Here is a 22,211-nt window from a genome sequence, read left to right as displayed (position 1 = left end):
AATTAAGGAAATCATTTAAAGGCTTTGCACTATAGTTCCATGATTATTGCCAGTGCAGTGAGGTGTTTGTTCATCTGGTTTCTAAAGAAACATTGAGAAATGAGTCTACGTGGGACTAAGGGAGAGTAATTCAGTTTGTAATAAGTAGAACTAAGGTGCCAGGGCTGAATGTGTTAAAAGTTGTCAGTAATTATAATGGCTGTAAGTTCCAGTACTTCATTTAGAGAGGAGAAACATTTTTTTTAATCTTTTTATAATCACTTCTTCTTTCACTTCTTAGCAATTAAGAAAAGGTAAATAAACAAAACTGGTTTGAAGCTCACCAGACATAAGCATTGCTCTTCCTTGACTTCTTTAAATATATGCATAGTTACCATAGTAAACAAGTACCCATCTAGACTGATTCCATAGTTCTAGGATTTACTTTTTTTTATTCTCAGCTATTTTGTGACACACCTAATTAAAATTTACTGCTTGGATCCCCTTTGACTGTAATAAAACCCTGCCTTATTCTTTCTGTCAGTTTAATCCCTCTTTCTTTTCCATTGACACATTTTTAATACCTCTCCAGACAGGCCAGACACTTCTGCTTCATCTCTACCAAATCCACAATGCTTAACACCTTTTGACAAAATGGATACATCCTCCCTGTGGCTTGGAATTGATACATGCTGTCAAAAAGGGTTTTCCGAACGGTCTCTCTTTGTCACCTTTACCAGATTTTTATCCTCTGTTGTAGAAATGTGCAGTTTAATGTTGTGTTTCAAATCATTTTTGGCTGAAAAAGTGTGTAATGGAATCAGGGTGTTCCCTGAATACTCCTAACAGTAGGAGATGCCTCTTTGTTTTGAAAACCAGAATCCCAATAGACCTATGACAGCAGTGAAATTACACTTTTGACCTTGTTCACTAAAGTGTTTCTTTCTCTGTATGATTAAATGAGAGTAACCAACAATAGCTTCCTCTAAAATGTATGAGTTTCCCTCTGTTTGTTTCTCATAAGAAACTCAGAAAGGATGCTGTGCAGTTCTCAGCTGATGGTGTTCTCCACAAAAGAAAAAAGAAGAAAAACAAACCCTGCTTGATTCAAGGAGAGGTGGCTGTTTTATCTGTATTAAAAATGCAAAAGCAATTGATATATTGATATTTTCCTTAAGCCAGTGTTGTTGCTACATCCTCAGTACGACAGCAGGAGTACAACACAGTGGCAGATTTTTACCCTTTTATTGCTTCATTCACCACATACTTTAGAAGGGGACGTATACTAAAGCACCAAATACAGTTCTGAAGTATTGAATCTGAATATAGAAAATAACCATATACTTAAGGTTCTGCATGAATTTATCTGATCATCATGGACTATGCAGTTATGTCAATCCAAAAGATAAATGTAGTATTTTCTGTAGATTTACATGCAGCCTTTTAAGCTCCTGGTGTTTCTTTTCGTTTGCATGTGACTGAGTGGACGTAGCCTGCTGCAGGGTTTGCTGTGACTGCCAGTCCCGCCTTACACACCGAGGTGCTGGTACGTCTCTTACTCCACATTTAGTTGTTCAGGGCACAGCTCCTCTGGACCAGAAAAACTCAGTGAAGTCGCCAGAAGAGAGATACAAAATCAGATTCTTGTTTCTTCCATTTTAGGCTATTTCAGCTGTGTTTTGGGGACTTTTTTCCTCAAATGTATTCCTATTTTCTGTGAATATTTACCAGCTCCCAATTAGTGAACATACTTTCTTTGCTGTGCAGAGTGAAACACGAGGGCAAGTACAATCCAGTAGTTTGCGTGGGTGGGGTGTTAGGTAGCTGGGTTCAAAAGAGGAGAGAGGACTCAGGGAAATCTATAGTTTGTTTTTAGAAGGGATCAAAATAAGTGACTTAATGGCCTGCATGGCCTCAAGACTTGAGAACAGTTTCTCCCGTTTCTTTGCTCACTGTGGATGATGCTGCATAGAGAGGGCATCAGAGCCATAGAGCTTGGAGGGGCATGCACCAAGGGGGCTGCCAAAAACCCTTTTGTTTTAATTACTACTTCACTGGTGATATAAACTAATGATTGGTATGGGTCTGAAGCAACCTTGTCATCATAGAATATTTGGGTTAGTGTTGACGTACTTGTTCCCTGCAACAAGAATCACGTGGCTGCCTTTGGCAGGCTTGCCTTGTGGCTCTGCTATAATGTGTTTCACCAGTGTGGCTGAAATTAAAATGTCACTATTAAACATGGCAGAATCAGATGTTCTCTGATGCATCTCTTTGAGTTCTTGCTTCCTATGTAGCTATTTCTGACAGTTTAATAGGACAGCTGTATTCTGGTATAAAATAATACATTCATATTTCCACAATGCATGGGGAGCTAAATGCTTTCAGAGCACTATTTCATTGCATACATGCATCTTTCATGCATGGTAGAAGCAGTAATGCTCGTGTAACGTGATGTTGCTTGTTATTCCATTAGGAAGCGTAAAGTCAGAATTAATTGTCCTGCAGGACCATATAGAGCAGGTCTCTAAAAGCAGTTGCTGGGCTGTTTGCGGCTGCCGCGGCAGCCGGGCTCCCTCCCCGTGAGCAGTTATTGACTTTGGGCTATTGAGTTCAGGGCTCTGGAGGTTGCTCAGTGGGAAAAGCCTTCGGTCGGTGCTTGGCAGGTCTGTCACTGCGAGGTCACGGAAAGGGCAGTTCAGTCTCCAAACCCAATTAGGGCCTGATCCGGCATCTCTTCAATCACGGGAAAATCCCACCGAGCAGGGTGGCTCCCAGGCCAGGCTTTTGCACCCAGCCTCTCTGGTGAGACAGCCGACGAATGTGTCCGGTTTTGTCACTTAGGCTGTCAGAAATACCCTTTGCTGTGATGAAACTGCTAAGCAGCTGGTGTGGAAAGGTAAAGAGCCTGGTAAGAGGATAATGAGCCCACCGGAGCTGAATTTAGACCAGTGACCTGTGTATGTACATCTGTGTCTGTCCCTCCCGTTACTCATATCTAGAGCCGTCTAATTCCTCGGATCAAATCATTTGACTCTTCTGAGCAGCTGTAACTTTCAAGTTGAGTAAAGTCCAACAGCTGAAAACATTAATGAAAAACATAAAACTGGGGCTCTGTTTTATCAGGTATCAACAACATTGCTTTAATTCCACACACCCCCCACACCCCCCAAGATATATTTTTTGTGCTGGGTTGTGCTTTCATCCCAGGTGGCTGCAATTTCTAGTGAAAATAAGTTGAGCCATGAAAGGTTGACCCACTCGCCTCTGAATTGCTTTTTATATGATGTGAGTCCCTCAGGGCCCAATTCTACCCGTAGAAGTGAGAATGATAGCTATCAACGGATATAGGAAATATGTCAGTGTGCACAAAGAAAAAGGTGAACCTGAGACTGGTCTGAGTGGTCTTTAAAATATAGATTTCCTGTGAAATGGTGATTAAAGGGGAAGCAAAGGATAATTAAAAAATTAGCCTGACATCCTAGCAGTTATATCAATGTGTGGGTTTTTATACTAGCTCTTTCAGACAAGCATAGGATCAGTAGATCTCTTATGACTCTCTTAAAGTTAGTGTGTAAAATTTGGGTAGTGTCTGATCAGCTCCTTTGATCAGTCTGGTCTAGACTGTTGCCAGAGTACTTACTCAGTACTAAACCCACAGTCCCCTTAAACGGAGGCCTACTCAAATGAGTCAAATTACATATGAAAAGCTTATAAAAGCTGTCCACTGTCTTTGAGTAAATGAGTCTGGTTCAAAGCCAAATACCTTGGGAATTGCAGAAATAAAAGCAAAGGTGTTGCAGAAAAGTGGTGGTGAAATTCTTAATTCAGTTTTTAAATGACTGTCTCAGAAACCCGAAAGAAAATTTTTCAGCAAATCTTTATTATTTTTAATTGGACTGGCATTTTTGTAAGCCTGTAACGTATTCAGATCCCATAAAGGGGAAAAAAATTCCATCAAAAATTCTGCACAAACTTCTCTTAAGAAATTAATGAGTTACAACCACCCTGTCTGTCTTGTTTCAAGCACACAATATTTTTTTTAATTATAGCAGTGGAGGGCCAGCGGGACTCTTCAGTATATAGGTTGTACTCTTGCCATCTCTAATTTCTACACAGGATTGTTTGCAAGGGAGTACTGGAAGTCCAGGAGCAGTAAATTTGTTGTTTGTCAAAGCTGTTTTCCCCTCATCACTAAAGCCTTTTCCCACCTCTCCCGTTGTAGCGCCATCCTGTACCTGTCCTTTGTCACATGAATCTCAAATGTGAACGGTTCCTTTCCTCTTTGATAATGCTCCTTCCTTTTGCATACTAGCGATAGCAGATGATCATTTGGAGACAATTTTAGTCCAGTATCATACCCAGAAGGTTTGTAAAAGCTTATCCAGTGACACTAATTTTACAAAGCTGGTTTGTACCCAGGCAGGTTTTTTCAAGATGCCTGTGTTTTTTGAATTTAGAGGTTAAGTTTTCAGTCTTCTTGTGCCTACCATATGTGTTGGTTCCCTTGCAGTGCCATCAGAACACCTGGCATAGAAGCAATGCCAGCAAATTCATCAAATTATCAAGAGAAGTAAGCTAGCATGTAAATATCACATCAACAGGATGAAAAGATTACAGAAAGGAGACCATTTAAAACATAAAGAAACTGGAATCCAAGCGACAGTTGTTTGTTTTATCTACACCAAGTTCTGTGCAAATTCAAGAGGAGAGCTGGTACTCTGCTACTATCCAAACACTGAATTAATCTGCTGATGGTTGAGAAACAGCTCCAAAACAGGCATTAAAATCTTTGGGATGATACATAGTTCATCCAGCTCTTCGAAAGCGCCAAGCGTTACTATACTTACAGAGCTGCGTAAATAATGGGAGGATAGAAGAACGTGGTTCTGTGAGTGAATACATGACCACAGAATGCGGTAGGAATAAAGGGGAAGTTCTTCCCTCTTGTGACTGTGTATCAGCCAGTGGCATTACACCAGGGAAGAATTGGACCGTATTTTGTATGCAGCATAGCAGATTGTTAAGAGGCAACTGGCAGGTGTTTGAGAGCATGTCCTCTCTGCCGTTTGCAGAAGTGCTTATGAAATCTCCTGGCTGATCTATAGTCATTCCATTACCTGTTATCTTTCAGCAGGTAACTAGTTAAATTTGTGTTAAACAGGATTTGCTTTGCCATTTCCATTTGCTGTTGGAGTAGAAATGTTCTGACATGACATATGACCAATCAATAACTGGAAAGTGCTTGCATGAGTCATTTGAAGCCAGTAGTTTAGACAGTGTCAGCCACAACTGGGATTAAAACCTGCAAAGAGTTGTTCTACAATCAGTGATTCTGCAGCACCTCCTCTGGGTGTCTGCATTTCACTTAATAAGGATACCCTGTAGACATCAACTGAAATAACTCTTGCTTTGTTGCTTGGATGTTTTTGTGAGCTGTGAAATGAACTTGGCATATACAAATATACTTTGTTATCCAGCCTAAAGGATGCAGGGCAGGAATTATTATCCTGTTCTGCTGACAACTTCAGTAGAAAAGAAATGGCTTTATTTTACTGTGACTCTGAAGAGAATAAGAGTGACTGTCCCCTATGGTTTTCTGGGGTTTTTTTACTTTTTTTTTTCTGTACTGATGATGTTTTATTATTATTACAGAGCTATAATAATCCGAAATGGCGAAGTCATTCCAATGTCTTCAGAATTCACTCCAGAGACCGAACGTCAGCGACTTCAGTATCTGGTAAGAGACCTGAGGACCAAATCAGGTGCTGCTGCTGACACGCATTGCCCAGTAACATCTAAGTTTCAGACACATGCCGCTGAGGTACTGCGGCTCAGTGAAGGACCACGTGTCTGCTGAACACCTGTGACTGACCACGTATGTCTTTTAGCCATTAGCAAATGTGGAGAAAAGCCTGGTGATGCAAATCCTGATGAAAGGAGTCTTATCTCTTCTGTGAATGCCATCAATTAGCATGGCTGTGCTTGTGTACTGTTCAGCCGCAGACCTTCAGCAGCTCATTGGTGTTGGATAATGAGAGCTCAGACATAGAGCTAACAAGCCACAAAAATATTTCAATCCATTCCAGTGTTTACTGTGTGACAGCATAAAATACCACAGACTGCTCTTTGTGTGCATGTGAACAATATTGCAGGGTTTTGTTCATTTGCTCTAATAGTATGTCAATAGTATCTCGATCAGGGAAAAGATATCCAACTGAGAGGTAATCTCAGTGAGCATTGGTAGCTGCTGGATAGGATGGGTGAATAAAGGCTAGTTTTATTTAGTGTAGCAGCACCCATAAAGCTGGGACAGGGTGACTAGCTGAGGAGATGTGGGATGCTTTATACACCAAGTTGCATGGGCTGATAAGCTGCCCAAGAAACATAAGTCAAAATGCATGGTGTTATTTTTCATGCAAACAATCCAGTTACTTTTTAAGTTTTTCATCAATGGCCAGACCATTTGATTGAAGTTTGTTGGCCATTTGTCAAAACTTCATTCCTGACGTGGCTGAGAGATTTATTTTGTGCTTCTTCTGGTATTCTGCTTTTTCCTCTTAGATATTTAAGCTTAAGCCAAGGCAGGCTCACTGTCAGCTTTGCCTGACATGAGGTGGACAGGCCAAGGCTGGTGGCATTCCCTGCTCTTAAGATGTCTCTTATCTTCAGCCTGGCCCAAGCACTGTGGTTTGAACCTAGGCAGAACGCCGGTGGTTGAAGGCAGGGATGGGTGGAAGGTTTTAAAGAAAAATTGCAAATGTTTCCACAATTGTCACATTTGATTTTCAGTCAGGTTTGCTGGCTTGAAGCTGAAATTTCAGAGGAAATACTATTTTGGGAGCATTCTTATTCAGTGAACCAAATGGAAAAGAGGCATAATAAATATTTACAGTTCAGTTACATTTAAAATAATTTGTTTGCCTTTAAAATAAAAGGTATCTTTAGTATCTAGGGAGTCTGCTACTTCTGTAGGAAATATGAGATAAAGCATTGCCTACAAGGGATTTTTTTCTCTTTTGATGTCCTTTGTGGCTTATATTTGAAAATAGCAGCTGACCTGAAAAGCATTTCTGCTGTTTCCTTTAGAAAATTCCTTTACCTTTGTTTATTTTAATTCTATATGTAACAAATATGCCAGGGCTATGGGTTGTCATGTTCAAAGAAAATACATGCAAGACAGCAAAAGCGTGAAACAAAATTAAAGATGATTTCAAACATCATTCTGTAAGTAACACTTTTACTCTAGTGTTGGGTTTTTTTAAAGAAAAAAAAAAAAGACACACCCAAATTTCTTACAAGGTTGGCATAAACACTTACACTCCAAAGGTTGAATCCATCTTGCTGATTAGATCCCAAATAATTCTCCTTACTCACCTTGGCTGTCCCCAGGTTCTGCTATCAATCTTTTGCACCACCACCATCTCTCTTCTACTGTTCTTATCTGAAAGTTACTTACTTTGGATTTACTTTCTTATATGTAGTTAAAGCTGAGTTTCTTTGTTTCAAACATGTTGCACTGCTCTTCCTGCACAATAGGCAGAAAGTCACTTAGTCATTTTAGCATTAATATTTTACTGGGTAAATCCAGAGATACATTTCGCTGTGGGGATGTTACTGCACAGGCAAAGGGAGGGTATGGATTTACAGCCTGCAGGCTACTGAGCGTTGGCTCCCTGTGCAGTAGACACTGTTGGCACAGTCAGGGCGAAGGAGCTTTGGTCTGCATTTAGTGCCTGTTGATTGCTTCAGCAACACAGGATGTTGGTTTAGGTTAACTGACATCATCTGGGTTCACGTCCTCTTTTCTGGGCCCTAATTTCCATGTGCAAAGAAATCTGCGGGATAACGAGTTGTTCAGGCCATGTGAGCATCTCTATATGAAGTCCTCCAGCCTGGTCATAGACAAAACTCTGCTTCAGCTAGTATTGGTTGAGTAACTGAGAGAGGAGGGGAAACATTTGTTTCCCCTATCCAGCTCCCATTTTAATGCAGGTTTTTTGCCATGTATCCAAGAATGGCCTTGGGCATAGGCCTCTGGCATGGCAACTTCAAAAGAACAAGTTGACTACCCAGTCATTCTGACTTTTGAGCAGCTCTGGGCATGGTCATCCCTCCGTCTGCATCTGCACCCCCTTTTTTTGCAGTGGGAGAACATCATACACACAGCTGTAGATTTCAGGCAGGCTGTATGGCAGAGGCAGACTCCTGTGTCAGGGGACTTGTGAGGGTATTGCAGAAGCCAATCGATCCTTCAGTCAGAGAGCCCTTTTTAAGATGTAAGGCTTGAAAGCCTTGCACCAGTATTCCCTTGGTCCTTCAGCTTCTGTAGAGGTTCAGTGCACCATACTGCTTGCCTTCCACTGGCAGGCTTTCACGGGCCTCCTTTTCTTTTGAATTTTTGTGTCTGTCTTTTCTTTTTAGCAGTGTGGCAGGAGAGCTCATACAGTGCCTACTCCAGGAAAGCCCTGGCTTCCTGTATCAGTGTATCTTGAGGGAGAGCAAAATCCAGTATTGACTGGGAACTGCTCTGGTACATTCAGCAGTTGTGCAGGCAACGACTGCCAGCAGTGAGTTTCCTTTCATCTTCTGAGGAGACTATTAATTTCTGTCACGATAGTCTAAATTGCAACAGTAAACGGCATAGATTTTGTTACTTATTCCCTTGGAAAACGTGTTTAAAATGAATGATGAATGAATGTATTGTAGATGGGTGTATTTCTATTAGTTATTAAAGTTGCACTTTGAAGATGTCATGTGAGGTCAGCATAGTGTCACTGCATGCTGTGTCCATGTGTGTAACCAGGCAGTGCCCCAGAAGTTCACAGTTCAGACCAAAGATGGTACACTGCTGCCACCAGGGCAGGCTTTACTACTACTAGAGACTGGGTGGCCATCAGTGGCAGCGAGCCGTGGATGTTCCTTATGTTTGGCATCATTCAAAGAAAGGTTCATGAGCCCGGACAGGTATTGGTTCAAAGAGGACCTATTCTTATTTCATTGTTCAGGTGAGGATTAAGTGATACTAACTTATCTGCTGAAGGATGCTTGGGGAACCCCAGCCTGAAGAGGAAATGAACCTAGATCTCCTAAATGTCAGTTCAGTGCTTCAATTACAAGTCAGGTGCGTCTTAATTCTCTCACACTTTGTGGCTCCCTGCATCACCCAGCGTAGGACTGCTTTGGCCATCTGACATGTTGCACGATGCTGTGGTAAGACGTGTGGTTTTATGGAAAGTGTCCTGGCCTTTCATAAGAGGTGTGACCAATCCAGGGATGGATTTGGCTCCCACTTCCCTCTTTCCTTCTACCACCACCTCCTTTAGTTTTAAGCTTTGTTTGGCTTAAACATATGTGTCCATATGATAATGGCTGAGTAATTTGCAAAACTTACAGATGCATTGTGCTGTGCATGAGCGGTAGTCCCCTATAGTAGAATATCCTGTTGGAGAGAATGGCACAATATGATAAGAGGATAAAGTTGTAAGATATAGTTGACGTAGGGGAAAACAGCAATTCTGAAAATAACACAGAATACGGTGAAACCGCTGGTGCTGGTGATGTCCCAGAGCAGTGCGTACTGCAGGAGCTGGAAGAGGCATCAGCAGGCCTTATCAAGGTACAATAAGATACATGCAGTGCTCTCTGCTGCCTAATTAACTGACACACTAGTGTGTAAGTCTAGGTTAATCTTAATTTCATGTCTGCTTTGCTGAACACCAGGAAACACAGCAGGAAGTAAATGGCCTTTTGAAAGAAACATGACTAATATTTCCTTGAGCAGACTCCATTTTAAACAACTAATGTTGAATATATTACATCCAGCACAAAATATACACCATAAAATGGCAGAGTACCAAAAACACACGGTGCAGACTATGCCAGATTTATGCCAAAAAACTGTAATAGCTTCTGAAAGAAAAATGTTGGAAAATATTCCAGTTCTGTAACACAGAATAACAATGTTGTCTGAACATACCTCGTAAGGATATAGAAAGTGTTTGATAGTCCCTGTTTTTATTAAATTTTAAGTTTTGTGAATGGTTTTTCTGATCTGAGGTTCTTGCAAATCGAGACTAAACAAATTAAAAAATGGAAAATACAGTGGTGCCTCATGACAGATGAAATTCTGGTTGTCAGTTCACTTTTACTGTTTTTGTTTCTCATTTGATCACTTGAGGGGATTTCATGGTGTCTGCTTGTATATCTACTTGAAAGATCTGTAGATTTTTAAAGCTTTGCTTTTTGCTTATTTTCTGGTTCTGCTGCCCAGCACAGTTTGATTGGCGTGGAGAGGGAGAAGAGCCCTGCCTTGTAATAAATGGAGAACAGTTCTCAACAAACCCGACTGGAAGTCACAGCTGAGTTTTATAATAGAACATTCTTCTCTCTGTAGAACCACCAGAGCAGCATCAAAAATAACTGTTAAAAAAGAAAAGGGTAAAAAGTATAGAAAATTAAAAAAAAAAAAAAACCCAACAAAAAATCCCCATTTCTTCACATAAGAATTCAGTTCACAGGCACCAGAAGCTTCCAAATTGCTCTTTTCCCTCGGTTCCACTGACGCCAAAAATATTAGAATCAAGTTAAGATCCCTGGATTGTAAATCAACCATTGAGGCTTGGCTGCGGAAGAGAAATCTTATTTGAACATTAGCAGTCCACTGGTAACTCTGCCAGCTTTATTAATCTTATTTCACTTGTGACCTCAGACTTTCCATCTGAGTAAATCTTTATGAAATGCAGTCTCTCCCAATCGCTTTACCTTTTCAATAAAGGAAATTGTTGTTTTCAAGGGGAAAAATGCTAAAAGCCTATAACTTTTTTCTTCTGGACCTGTGATCCAGCCTAATAAGTAAGCTTCTAATGTAAAGGTTAAATAACTTCTTTTTGATGTCAGGTATGAGGTTTTTTTGCTTTAAAGAAGGCTTCTTGTTTTATAGGCAAGCGACAGTAGTCTTTAGCTAGAAGTGGTTTGTAATGATTTAATCGAGATAGGCTGTGCATTTTTAAAAGTGAACTGAATTGCACTTTCAAAGCAGACTGACTTCATTGTTTACAATATCATAGATGAGAAAGAATTAAAAAGTACCAAAATGAGTCCAGCGCTCTGCTGTCAGTCTGTAGCAATACATCAAATAAACCATAAAGGATGTTCCATCTTTTTTGTGACTGGAATGAAAATGAATAAAAATAAAAAGTTTACATGTGCTTTTAAATAAAGAATCCAGAGTTCTGGAAGTACGAAAAGCCTCGTCTGGACTAATACTGCTAGACCTCTCAAAAGTCACTGTAGTGCTTCTCAACCATTTCTGTAATAAAGAACAGTGATTCAATTAGAGGGTCCTTGAAAACAATATTTGGGTGGGGGAAGGAACCTTGGCTGACTGTAGGCTGCAGGAAAAAAATTTAATTCCCTTAACTGTATACGGAGAGAGAATTTGATGGAGCTCCTGTTCCAGGAAGGGATCACAATGTCAAGATCACACTTTGCGTGCTTGAAAGCCGCCTCTTGAAAGCAGAATCCAGTCTTGTTGGCTACCCACAGCAATCTCCCTCAGCCCCGTTTCGGCCGAGCTCGAGGTGTTTTCTGGAAGGATGTCTGGCGACGGGAATGGGGGCAAGCTGATGGAAGGATAGCACTGTGATGTGCTGAGCCTGATCCAACTCCTATTAAATTGAGTGGGAGCAGGCTCGGCCCTTAAATGCAGGAAATATTTTATTGTGAACTATCTGCATGATAGCTGCCAGGTAGATCAATAAGGGCTTCCACTGCTTCCTGCTGCTCACCTTTGATGAGCGCTAGATTTATGACAAACCCATGAACTAAAGCCAGCTCATTTGGTCTGCCCTGACAGCAGCTGCTGCTGGAGATAAGACAGACTTTATTGCCTTAACTGGCTGGATAAGGAAAAAGAGTTATCTGCAGAAAGGTTAAGAAATGCAACTTTTTTCAGTACCCTCGCCAATCTGACTGTGTCTTCACAAGAGCTTGTTCACAATGTGGCTTTGGGGAGGGAAGGGGCAAGGCTTGTTTATGCAAATAAAGAAAAATGAGTGAGGTTTATTTTGGAAAGAAGAAACACAGTATGTTTAGGATTAACCTGTCGTGTCAGGTGATGTGTTTCAATCCAAACCAAAAATCTGTGTAGTAGACAAAGAGCCTTGCGATGCTCTTGAGTACGGTCAGCTCTGGAGAACCAGCCTTGGGCACGGCTCTGGCAAAGAGGCCTCCCGACATCACAGAGCAGCACTTCAGAAAGGACAGCAGCATCAGCATTCGAATGTTAACACCATCAAAAACATCAGTTGTGGTTGTGACACAAAATTGCAGCTGCTTTTCTTAAAGTCTATTTTGCATGAAGGACGTTGTTTTGAAAAAAACAAGAATATAAAGTGCTCTGCAACTCTTGTTTATTTGCCATGTCATGTGTGATGGGGTGCAGCACACTGAGCAGGTAAAAGGGAACATTTTTTCGAGGCAGTGAAAATTAAAGTGTGGTAGCAATACTAGGTTGTGTGCCTTGTTGGCTTAACTGAACTGGGAGTCAAAAAACTTGAGCTTCACTCCAGACGCACCCCTCAAAGTCTCTACTTGCTCTATGGCTTTGTCCTTTGATTGTTCCCTTCTCTCAGGTGGCTGACTTATGAAAGGAGATATGTTCTGTTTTATGAAGCCCTGCAGACTCCTTCAGGGTCAGTGGATGAGGAGTACATTAGAAATCCCAAATGTTAAGGGGCAGGGAAAGCAACTAGGATTTTGAGGGCAGGAGGACTGATCCCTGTAAGGCTGCTGCTGGACACCAGGCAGTGTCAGAACTGGTGTATGTGCTCATAGTTTGCTGAAAAGGAGCTCATAATCTTCTTTGTTTAAAAAGGGGGGGCAGATGTGTGTGTGGAAAGGGAACAGGAAGGGATGATAATGCTACCTCATTAAAAATAGATGATGTCTTGGTTGCTGATGTTCATGTGGTGTCTGTGGCTTGGTTTCTGCCCACAGGCTTACATGCAGCCCCACTTGCTAGGAAATGAGTTCACGCATTTAGAGTTTCCACGGAGGGTGCAGCGCAAGGAAGTTGGAAAGAGGATGCTCTACCGTGACTTCAACATGACTGGCTGGTAAGAATGTGTTCTTCTCAGCATGGGTTTAGCCTTCTCCCCAATCAATGTCTGCTTTGTACATGTCTTTGATTAGTGTAAACTGCATCAAACGTGAGGGGTACGCCTGTGTACTAAACGGAAAGGTTTTTCCTTCTTTCAGATGTTTTTTTCTTTTAGAAGTTGACGTTTTAAGTAAGTTGACCTCCCTCCAGAGCCAGGACATCGGTTCGTTTTAACATGTGGTCACTCAAAGAGAAGCAAACACATAAAGGGGAAGATGTGCCAGGGGATCTTCCTGAAAGCTAAACAACTTTTCTGTCTTGGAAGTAGGTTTTTATAGAATCTGGATGAGTGGGCCATCGTATCTTTGCATGCTGAGGAACACTTGCAGAAGGGAAGAGCTGCCTCCCATACTGCAGTGCAGCTGACCCCTGATTTGGGTAATCCTTGAGAAATTGTTTTAGAGACCAGCCTATCTGAATAAAAGCCGTAGCCAGCCTAAAATGGAAAGGCTTGAAGGAACAGAATCTATGATTCTATGAACAGCATTGACTTAATGAAGACAGGAAGAATGATGAGTTTTTTGTCTCTGGCTAAATGTTGTCATTGTTCTGTGTCGGTTCAAGAGGCTCCTTCTCAAGTGACTCCCACTCAGAGAAGCCCTAATCCTTGCTGTTGCGGGCTCTGTGTGTGACCTATAAAGGCAAAGGCCCTAGATATGCAAATAGTCTTCACTGCCATGCTGTTTTGTGCGTTAGTGTCTTTAGCAAATGTCCTTTCGGGAAGGGAAAGAATGGAGGGGGTTAAAAAGCCTGAACTCTTATAGGGTTGGATACTTGGATGCTCATAGGCAACTACAATTCCACATGCTTCTGATTTGTCCCATACTTTATAGACCATAAATATAATGATGTTTTGATGGTAGAATAATGATCTAAGTTTAATATTATCTGGAGTGTTTGTGCAGAACATGTTAATCTGGGAATAACCATCATTGTCATCTTGAACAGCTGCTAGCAGAATATGCAGTCTCACCCTGAGAATGATGACTTCACATTTTAAAAAGGCTACAGGCATGAGCAAAAGAATAGGAACAGAATGAGAACATTGGATCAACTGAGGACTTAAACAGCAAAACATTTGGAAGATCATGAGACACTCACCCAGTTTCTGCAAAGGGAGTTTACTTATTAAACTCCCGGATGTCTCTGAAGGCATCAGTAAAGAATGGCTTTGTGTACACTTCCAAAAGCTCTTTTTCAAGATGTGAGATGCTATTGGGAAAGAAAAAAAAAACCAACCAAAGAAAAAAACCCAAACACAACACCCCCACCCCCAAAAAAACCCTTATAATTTGAGGGAGAGCTACAGAAGTATCATAGGCCAAGAACTTCCTGAGAGGAGGGCAAGAGCAGAATTCTTTCGTTATGGTTGGAAGGCAAAGAGTGGTTCTCCAGGTTCATGGGAGCTGGTTTGCATTTCCCCAGTTGGTTAGTGGTTTGGGAAGGAAATGAGGTTAGAATGATTGAAGTTGCAGTATTGGCAGGTGACACCACAGCTCTTTTTCTAATTAACAAGATGGGCCGTGAGGAACTGCAAAGAATTAAGTGATTTAGATGAATGGGCATCACAGCGATCAAATTTGGTGTTACTTGGTATAGTAAAGCATTAAAGAGGGAAAAATAACTATTTGTGCACACTAGAGGTTCCAAATGAACTTGAGAGCCATGTCAAAAAGCTCAGTGGAAGTTCTGCTTACTGTGATTTTTACAGTCAAAATCACCAGCGGAATGTTGGGATGCATACAGGGTTGAAATGGTTAAAAATTGAAGAGATAATTCTGCATATCAGTTTGTACCTCATTTCTGAATCTGTGCATAGCACTTTATCTTATTCAAAATGCTTATTGCACAGCTAATACTGTTTGGCATTAGAAGAAAAATAAATAAGAAGGAACACAAATTTTAAACGTAGAGCTTGGGTAAGTCTAAATGGATGGCAGATTTGATTCAATGTATTGTTTTTCAGTACTGGTGTGTGAACTCTGTTAAGTCTAGCATATGGCAGGCAAGAGGAGAGAGTTGATTTTCCTGTCGATTTTTCTGAATTTCCTAAAGTGTAGGACACATGTTGATCCAGTTACAGATTCTAATATGGTCAATGCAAAAATTACCACCAGTTTAGCACAAATATGCCTAGCTGTAAGCAGTTATTCCAGAATAAATACTTAAACCGTGACTTGAAAATTCAAGACTGAATTCACTTCAGTGTTGTCCCAGAAAGAGGTGGCTTGTGCCAAGCAAAAGCATGTGGAGACTGTGATGAGGCTACCTCTCCCTGCTGTTCCTTTTGACTTCAGCTGGAAATGGAAAATGGGAGCTACGTTTTTGTCCTGAATAAAAGACCCAAAATGTTTTAGCTGCTCCATATCCCACAGCTAGTGCATCATTTACCTCTTTGTTTGCCTCAGGACAATAAAATGGTGAGGGAATTGCTCTATCGCCATACATTTATCTAAATCAGAGCCCTTCTAAATAAGGATCCATTTCTTTTTGCAGGATGATTGCTCAAGGGAGTCTTGTTTTCCATCGAAGTGTGTGCAGTGGAGAAGCAGTGGAGAAGCAATCTGTTTCTATTTATCCAAAAGTCTGAGTCATTTTTAACGGTTGAGATTGTGGACAAGACATTAGATTTCCAGCTTGGTGGGCCCTCAGAGGTGATGGTTTGAGGTGGCTGGTGTTCCACAGTGGTCATTTTTCACTGCAAGGGTTTTGCTTCTATTTCCTTCCCTCCTTAGTTCCTGGATTTAACTGATGTATCAGGGCACGGCAGCCGAGGACATGTCTGTTCTGCATTTATTTCTAAGGACAGTATCTACCATGGAGAATAAATTAGCATATATATTCCTTTTCTAGAAAACATCAGATGGAGCTTTGGCTAGCCAGATCTTGATACGCTAAAACGCTACCAAACCTTTATCGCTTACAGTGCAGAAGATGAATTGTCTGAACCTTTTTTTGGTCAGTGACTACACTGTGTGTTGACATTTGCATGTACATGTAGAGAGGTGCAGGCGATGCTAGGAGGAAACAGCCACTCTTTTACACTTAATTACTGAATCTTCTAGTGAGAGGGAGTAAAACTCTCTCTGCTGTGATGTTGCTTCAGGAAAATGAACTGTTTTATTTAAAATTCAGGACACTTTCTGTGTTTTCTATTAGAAACTGCATGATTTTTTTTTTCTTCATTTTTACCCTTGTCCTGTGCTCTAGAGCTTTTCAGATTCTCAACAATGGCTTGGCTTGCCCAGCTTGTTTGGATTACAAAAGGTTATTGTCTTTGGGTCTGTCATAATACATTTGGGCTTTTTTTTTTTTTTTGCTTTTTGCTTTTTCTTTCTTTTTTTTTTTTTAATGTGAAGTTTCCACACTGGCTTTGTCTCAGCAGCCCACAGTGGTAGCAGAGCTGCCAAGTTTCCCCACAGCATTAGGACAACCACTGATCCAGCAATGTGTACTGCATCACTAGTCCAGGCTGCCTGTAACTGCTTTGAGACCAGCCTTTCCCTTCTCCCTCCAGCTCTCACACCCTTTCTCATTTCTCTGCAGTGGCAGTTGGGATGAGAAATCCGCTGTGCTAAATGTATCTAAAATAAATCCCATTTAGGTGGGAGCTGACTGCGAACTGCGCCCCCTGCACCCTTGCCCCATGTGCATTGTGGTTGAGCAACCATCGCAAAACGCGTACTGTAGCTGGCAAGGCATCTTAAGAGCTGTGTCTCCTGCTGAACGAGCCTCCGAGCTGTCTCGAGCCGTAATTTGCTGGCAGACATCTGTGTTACTGACAGTCTTTCACAGCTGGGTCTCTGGGCTGGGGTTTTCAGGCCCGTGGCTTGCAGAGGTTAAATTTGTATCGGAGAGAGGATAGTTCTGGTGGCTTTGACAAGTCCTGGCAACAGAAACGTCAGGGCAGACTTGGTGGCCACGTAAGCAAAGTGCTGCCAGCGCTAAAAAGAGGTGCAGGTAGCCTGAGGTAGAAATATATGGGGGAAGAAAACAGGCCTGATGATAACTGCTCCTTTAAAGGACTGCACAGAATTAGTATTCTCTGTCTCTGTCTTTTAATTAAAGTTAAGATGTGGTTGGTCAGGTTTTCTTTACTCGTGGGTAAATCCAGTGTGAACAATTTTGAAGTACTTTGCTCTGACTATATGCTAGGCACCTTCCCAAAACCTGGTTTTCTGGCTTACTGTGTCCCTCACTGGCTCCTTCCAGGGTTCCCCTCTCAGCCTCCCGTTGGGCTGGAGGAGCGGTATGGTGCTGCACTGAACCCAAGGCATCGAGAAGGCACTACCAACTGGCATCACCTTTGGTGGCTTCAAAGTTATTTTTTTGCTCCTCCTTGGAACGCAAACGGTGGCCTTTCTGCTGCCTGCGTTGAAGTGGAGATCTTTAAAGCCATGTTTCCAGATCACAGCTTTAGCTTTTCGACTTGATTTTAGAGTGGCGAAAGGGCCCTAGATTAAAAGTCCATTTTTTGACCTGATTTGTTGGTGGCTTCCTTTGACTTCCAGGAACGTGCAGAGTTGAGCTGCATCCCATCAAAAACGGTCCAAGCCGGTCCAGCCCCCGCCATGTGTCATGGGCTGAAGCCCCAGCTGGCCGCGAGCAGTGGCATCAGAACGGAGCCCTCGCCAGCTCCGTGTCCGTGTGTCTGGCGAGGGGATGCTGTGGCACACAGTTAGCCACCCCAGGGTCAGCCCGTGCCGGGGAATCACCCGCCTGCCTGATTTATTCCAAAGCAGGGAGACTGGTGCCCTGGGGTGAGCGCTAAGCAAAACCCATTTTATTCTAGAGTCAATATTGTCCACTGCCTGGAAAGCCGCCAGCCTGGTCTGCGCTCGCCCTTTTCTTTCCAGCAAGGAATGTCTTTCAGCCTCTAAGCATCTGATTAAAAAAGCAACTTCACTTTTCAAGCCATTTTATTTTGTTTGGGATGGATGCCTTTTGCTTTCATTGTGCAGCCCGCCTTGCCGTCTGCGGTTCAGACTCCGGCTGACAAAAACCAGGCTCTCATTAATCACTTATTGGGGATCCAGAATACCCCAGTGAGAGCCAACGTACATGTTTTGCTTGGTAATGCGCGAGCTGATTTGAACAAATATTGCCAATGCGGCCGCTATCTTATTCTTTATTGCTGGGCTCGATGTCCTTTGACAGCGCATTCAGGTAGCCTGCCCGAGGAGTGCCTGAGCAGATTGAGAAATGCCACAGAAATGCTTTATGGAGCAGGCGCCTGCGCTGCGCCCCCCTTAATATAAATTGATTTATTGAATCAAGCGCAGAAGCCCTGCTACAGAAACCTCGGGCTATATCCTCTGGAGAACCACCTAATAAAACAGCCCCAACTGACACTCCTCATTAGCTTTTCCACCGATCCCAAGGCAGTATTTAAAGTGACAGTGTCCCTCTTTTCGGCCTGAATTTATCTGCTGGCTAATGCCTGTGGGTCTAATTAGCTTAGCATTATTAGTCTTATTCAGATAAGCTGCATTTCCTAACAGCTTGATTCCAACTTGTAAAAAAGTAATTGGAAGTCTGCAAACCCTGTGCCGTAACCTGCTTGATTGCGCCTTTTAGGCAAATTCATGTAATTTACAAAAAGTCATCCTTTCTTCCCCCCCCCAGCCCCCCTTTTTTAATTGAGCTTTTTTGTCTAGTGAAACCTTCTGTGCTTCTTCTGTTGAAATCCTGGCTGTATTGTTGTGTTTGAGACCTCAGCCGTATCCTTTGTACAATCGCCAGGGAGAGATCAAATTTTAATTTCATAATTACTTCACAAGAAAGCAGCCTTTTCCCCAGTCATGCCTGGTATTAATTTCCTCCCAGCAACTTACATTTTCATAATTTAATGATTATGGGCCACCTTTGCAGCACTGGGCCTTTCTGGAGAAGGGAGAGATAAGATGTCATTTTTTGCAGCAGAAACCATAATCCACAGCCACTTGCCTTGCTTTTTTTTTTTTTTTTTTTTTTTTTTTTTTGTGTGTGTGTGTTTGCTCTTGTCTCTTGTTGCAAGGTAGCCAGGAGCGGGACAGGATGTGCCTCTTCAGTGTGCGCAGCCAGAGCAGCTTGCTGGGTTGTGCCTGGGTGTCTGGGGCACAGCTCTGCGATGATGAATGGGCTGTTTGCAATGTGCATGTTATGCATCTTTTCAAGATTTGCAGCCCTCGCTGCAGGAGCAGCGGGAGGTGAGAGCTGACCTGCTGCGTACAGCACATCTCCTGACAGTGACGAATGGCTCTGTTTTCCCCAAGCGCACACATGCCACAGGAGATGAGCCTGGTGTCTTCGGGGCAGGAAAAAGCAGAAACAAGAAAGTAATAGCGCTGCAACAAAAGAGAAAACTTAAGTCTGGGGTTAAGCTCTTTGTAAATGGCCTCTCTGGGGCCAAGTGAGCCAGATAAGAATGAGGTTGGTCTGAGTCATGTCCTGCAGGAGCATCTCCTTCTGGAAGCAGTGCAGCTGAGGCCTGTCCCTGCATGGCTGTGCATCTCCGCTTGGGCTTTGCCTTGGCACAAGATCGGGTGCCGCATATTCAATGGCAAACAAAAGGTTCCCGGTCTCTTTTATCAGAAAGAAACTAAACTGAAATGAGGTAGTCTTCAATCTGAAAACCCAAGCAAAACCAACTCTTCCTCCTGGTAAGGTGAAGTCTCTTCCCCTGCTCCTGCTTTCTCTGGCTTCCCCAGCTGCACAAATATGACATAACCTCAGCTGGGTCCCTAGGAAATCCTCTTTCTTTCCCTTGCCACCCCGGATTGACTCATGGCTCTGCTCCTGGCTGGGAGGAGGTCCCTTGCATCTTGGAGGAGTTTCCAGCACTGCTGTGGGATGGTGAGGTCTCTGCTTGCTGTGCCTCACTGCCTGCCCCAGCCTACGCTACAGCAGTCTTTCCCAGAAGAGTTTGCTTCATGATTCCTTCTTAACAGAAATCTTCTTTCCTTTCAGAGCATCCCAGCTAGGAAGTATGGAGCAAGCACTGCGAGGTTAACGTGCAGTCTTTCTCCCATCTGCCTCACCACATCCTTTTAACAAGAAGTACAGCAAAATGTGAATTTACAAACGGTTTTTCTGTCCATCGCAGTGCATTAAGCCCATAGGGTGTTAACAGCCCACTTCCCTTACCCTTTTATCTCCAGAGAAAATTGCTCACAAGCCTTCCTGTTTGTCTTTTAAAAGTAGAAGAGATGAAGTAAATTTTAAGCAGTGCTCAAGACAGCAAATTCTCTGGGGGAAAAAAAAAAAAAAAAGACTTGGCCTGGTGAGACTGTTGCAAAACATGGATCCACTTGATGTGCAGTCACAGTACCTGCACAGTTTCTGCGCTTGTTGATAGTGGAAGCTCAACTGGTCACCGGCAGAGAATGAAAACGCTCACAGTACACTCGCTCTGTCCCTCCCAGCATCCTGAGCATAAAAGCAGCAAGAGAGGGTGCTTATAAGTATCCTCAGTTTATTTTTTGTCATGATTTGTCCTTTCTTTTTGGGCAAGGACCTCTCTAGGTCCTTTGCCATCCTCTCCCTGACCTTTCCCTCCACCAGTTTCTTTTAATGCTCCGTTAGAGGTGAATAGACTAAAAAATCAGCTGTGTTCTAGGAGGTACCTGAGAGAAGATGCCAGTGCTTGAATCTTTAAAATGGGCTGGGCAAGATGGATAGAGTTTGTTTTGTTTAGGAATTACTTCCACAGGAATATGTGGTGCTGGGGGATATGCCCTCTCCAAAGTCCAGACTCTGTCTGAGGACTGTACAGGACAATGAAGGCTCCCTGGAGGTCCAGAGCTCACATGCCAGTCTGATTTGACCAAGCCAGAAATTGTATGTTTGTACAAGTCATGCTGAAATACTTTAATTTTTTTTTTTTTTTTTTAAATTTGTAGATAGGTAGATAGAACTGGGATTTGCAAAATGAAGCATTATACAGTTTCAGGTTCAAAAGAAGGGGTTTCTGAATTTTCTGGGGAAAACACGTGTTTTAAAACTTGTATGTTTTCCTCTTTACCTGAACGAAACCCTATGAGACTGTCTTGGTTTAGAGTAGATCTTTCTCTAAAAACTGTTTTGTGCATATGTGCACGTATGTCTGTCATCTTTAATTGATTTGGGTTTGCAATCATCTTTTCTCATAACAAACATTACTATAGTTTGTGTGCTTTTATTTTCTTTGTTTATCATAGTTTTTCCTCATTAAACTATATGTCAGATGAGTAATAGGGGAAAGATACTGAAGTAGTGGAACATTAAAGTTAACCTACCCAGGGGGTACTTAGTATCAGGCAGTGCTGCTTGGATTTAGAGATCCTGACTCTGCAGAAGCACATATGGGTAAGGACATTTTTAAAAAATTATGGCTGGATCCAGCCATAAATTGCATAATTTTCAGTGGCTCTGTGCGTAACCTGCACTAGACACTTTTTCTTCTTGGTAGTAAGCACGCACTGATACTGGTTTAGTGCCTGGAGTTTGGTAGACAGTACAGATAAACAGTTCCTTTTGGGTCGGTGATTAAGCTCTGTTATCCAAAAGGTTAGCTCCAATCCACTGATTCCTTGTGTGGAAGAGGGGGGGAAAAAAAATGTTTCTGTCAAGTTTTGTGTTGCTCAAAGATTAGAATCTGATTTTCTATTGGTATGACCAGAGAAAGTTGAGCTTGGGAGAAGGGAGGTTGGTTGGTTAGCTGGTGTAGTTTTAGGGGGGGGTTTCTTGGGGGGTGGGAGGGGAGGGGCGGTGCAGGATGTTTGGGGATGGTTCTGGGTTTGGGGTTTTTAACAGAGTGGTAGCAAATCAATGCTAGAAATACACTGAATCCACAAAGCCGTCTCAAAGGAGAGCCTTCATCCTTGTACTCAGTATGAACTAGGACATTTCTGAAGCCATAGTGCTTTTTGTTGTTTGCTTGCCACAAGTGGCTTTTGCCCTATGCTTCAACCTAAGCCCTTTGATTATTTTTTTTTTTTACTTTTTTTCCTTAGGTTTAATTCTCAGTTTACTATCAGGTGTCGCTAGCAAAGATGGGAAATAGAGACAAAGTTTTTAAAGCCAAGTGCTATGGAAAAACAGAGCACAAAGT

General features: G+C 42.3%; 1 protein-coding gene across 3 annotated transcripts in view; it reads left to right on the top strand.

The window, feature by feature from the left end:
• Positions 1-22,211, top strand: part of PPM1H (protein phosphatase, Mg2+/Mn2+ dependent 1H) — a 145,512-nt gene that overhangs the window by 98,134 nt on the left and 25,167 nt on the right. For all 3 annotated transcript variants that reach the window (XM_075745470.1, XM_075745479.1, XM_075745486.1), the window contains exons 5-6: positions 5,635-5,719; positions 12,979-13,097. In XM_075745470.1, the coding sequence (XP_075601585.1) occupies positions 5,635-5,719; positions 12,979-13,097 (204 nt within the window). The remainder of the gene's footprint in view (positions 1-5,634; positions 5,720-12,978; positions 13,098-22,211) is intronic.

Source organism: Balearica regulorum, chromosome 1, assembly GCF_011004875.1.
Source record: "Balearica regulorum gibbericeps isolate bBalReg1 chromosome 1, bBalReg1.pri, whole genome shotgun sequence".
NCBI classification, from domain to species: domain Eukaryota; kingdom Metazoa; phylum Chordata; class Aves; order Gruiformes; family Gruidae; genus Balearica; species Balearica regulorum.
The sequence above is the reverse complement of the archived record's forward strand: the minus strand, read 5'-3'. Positions and strand labels throughout refer to the sequence as shown.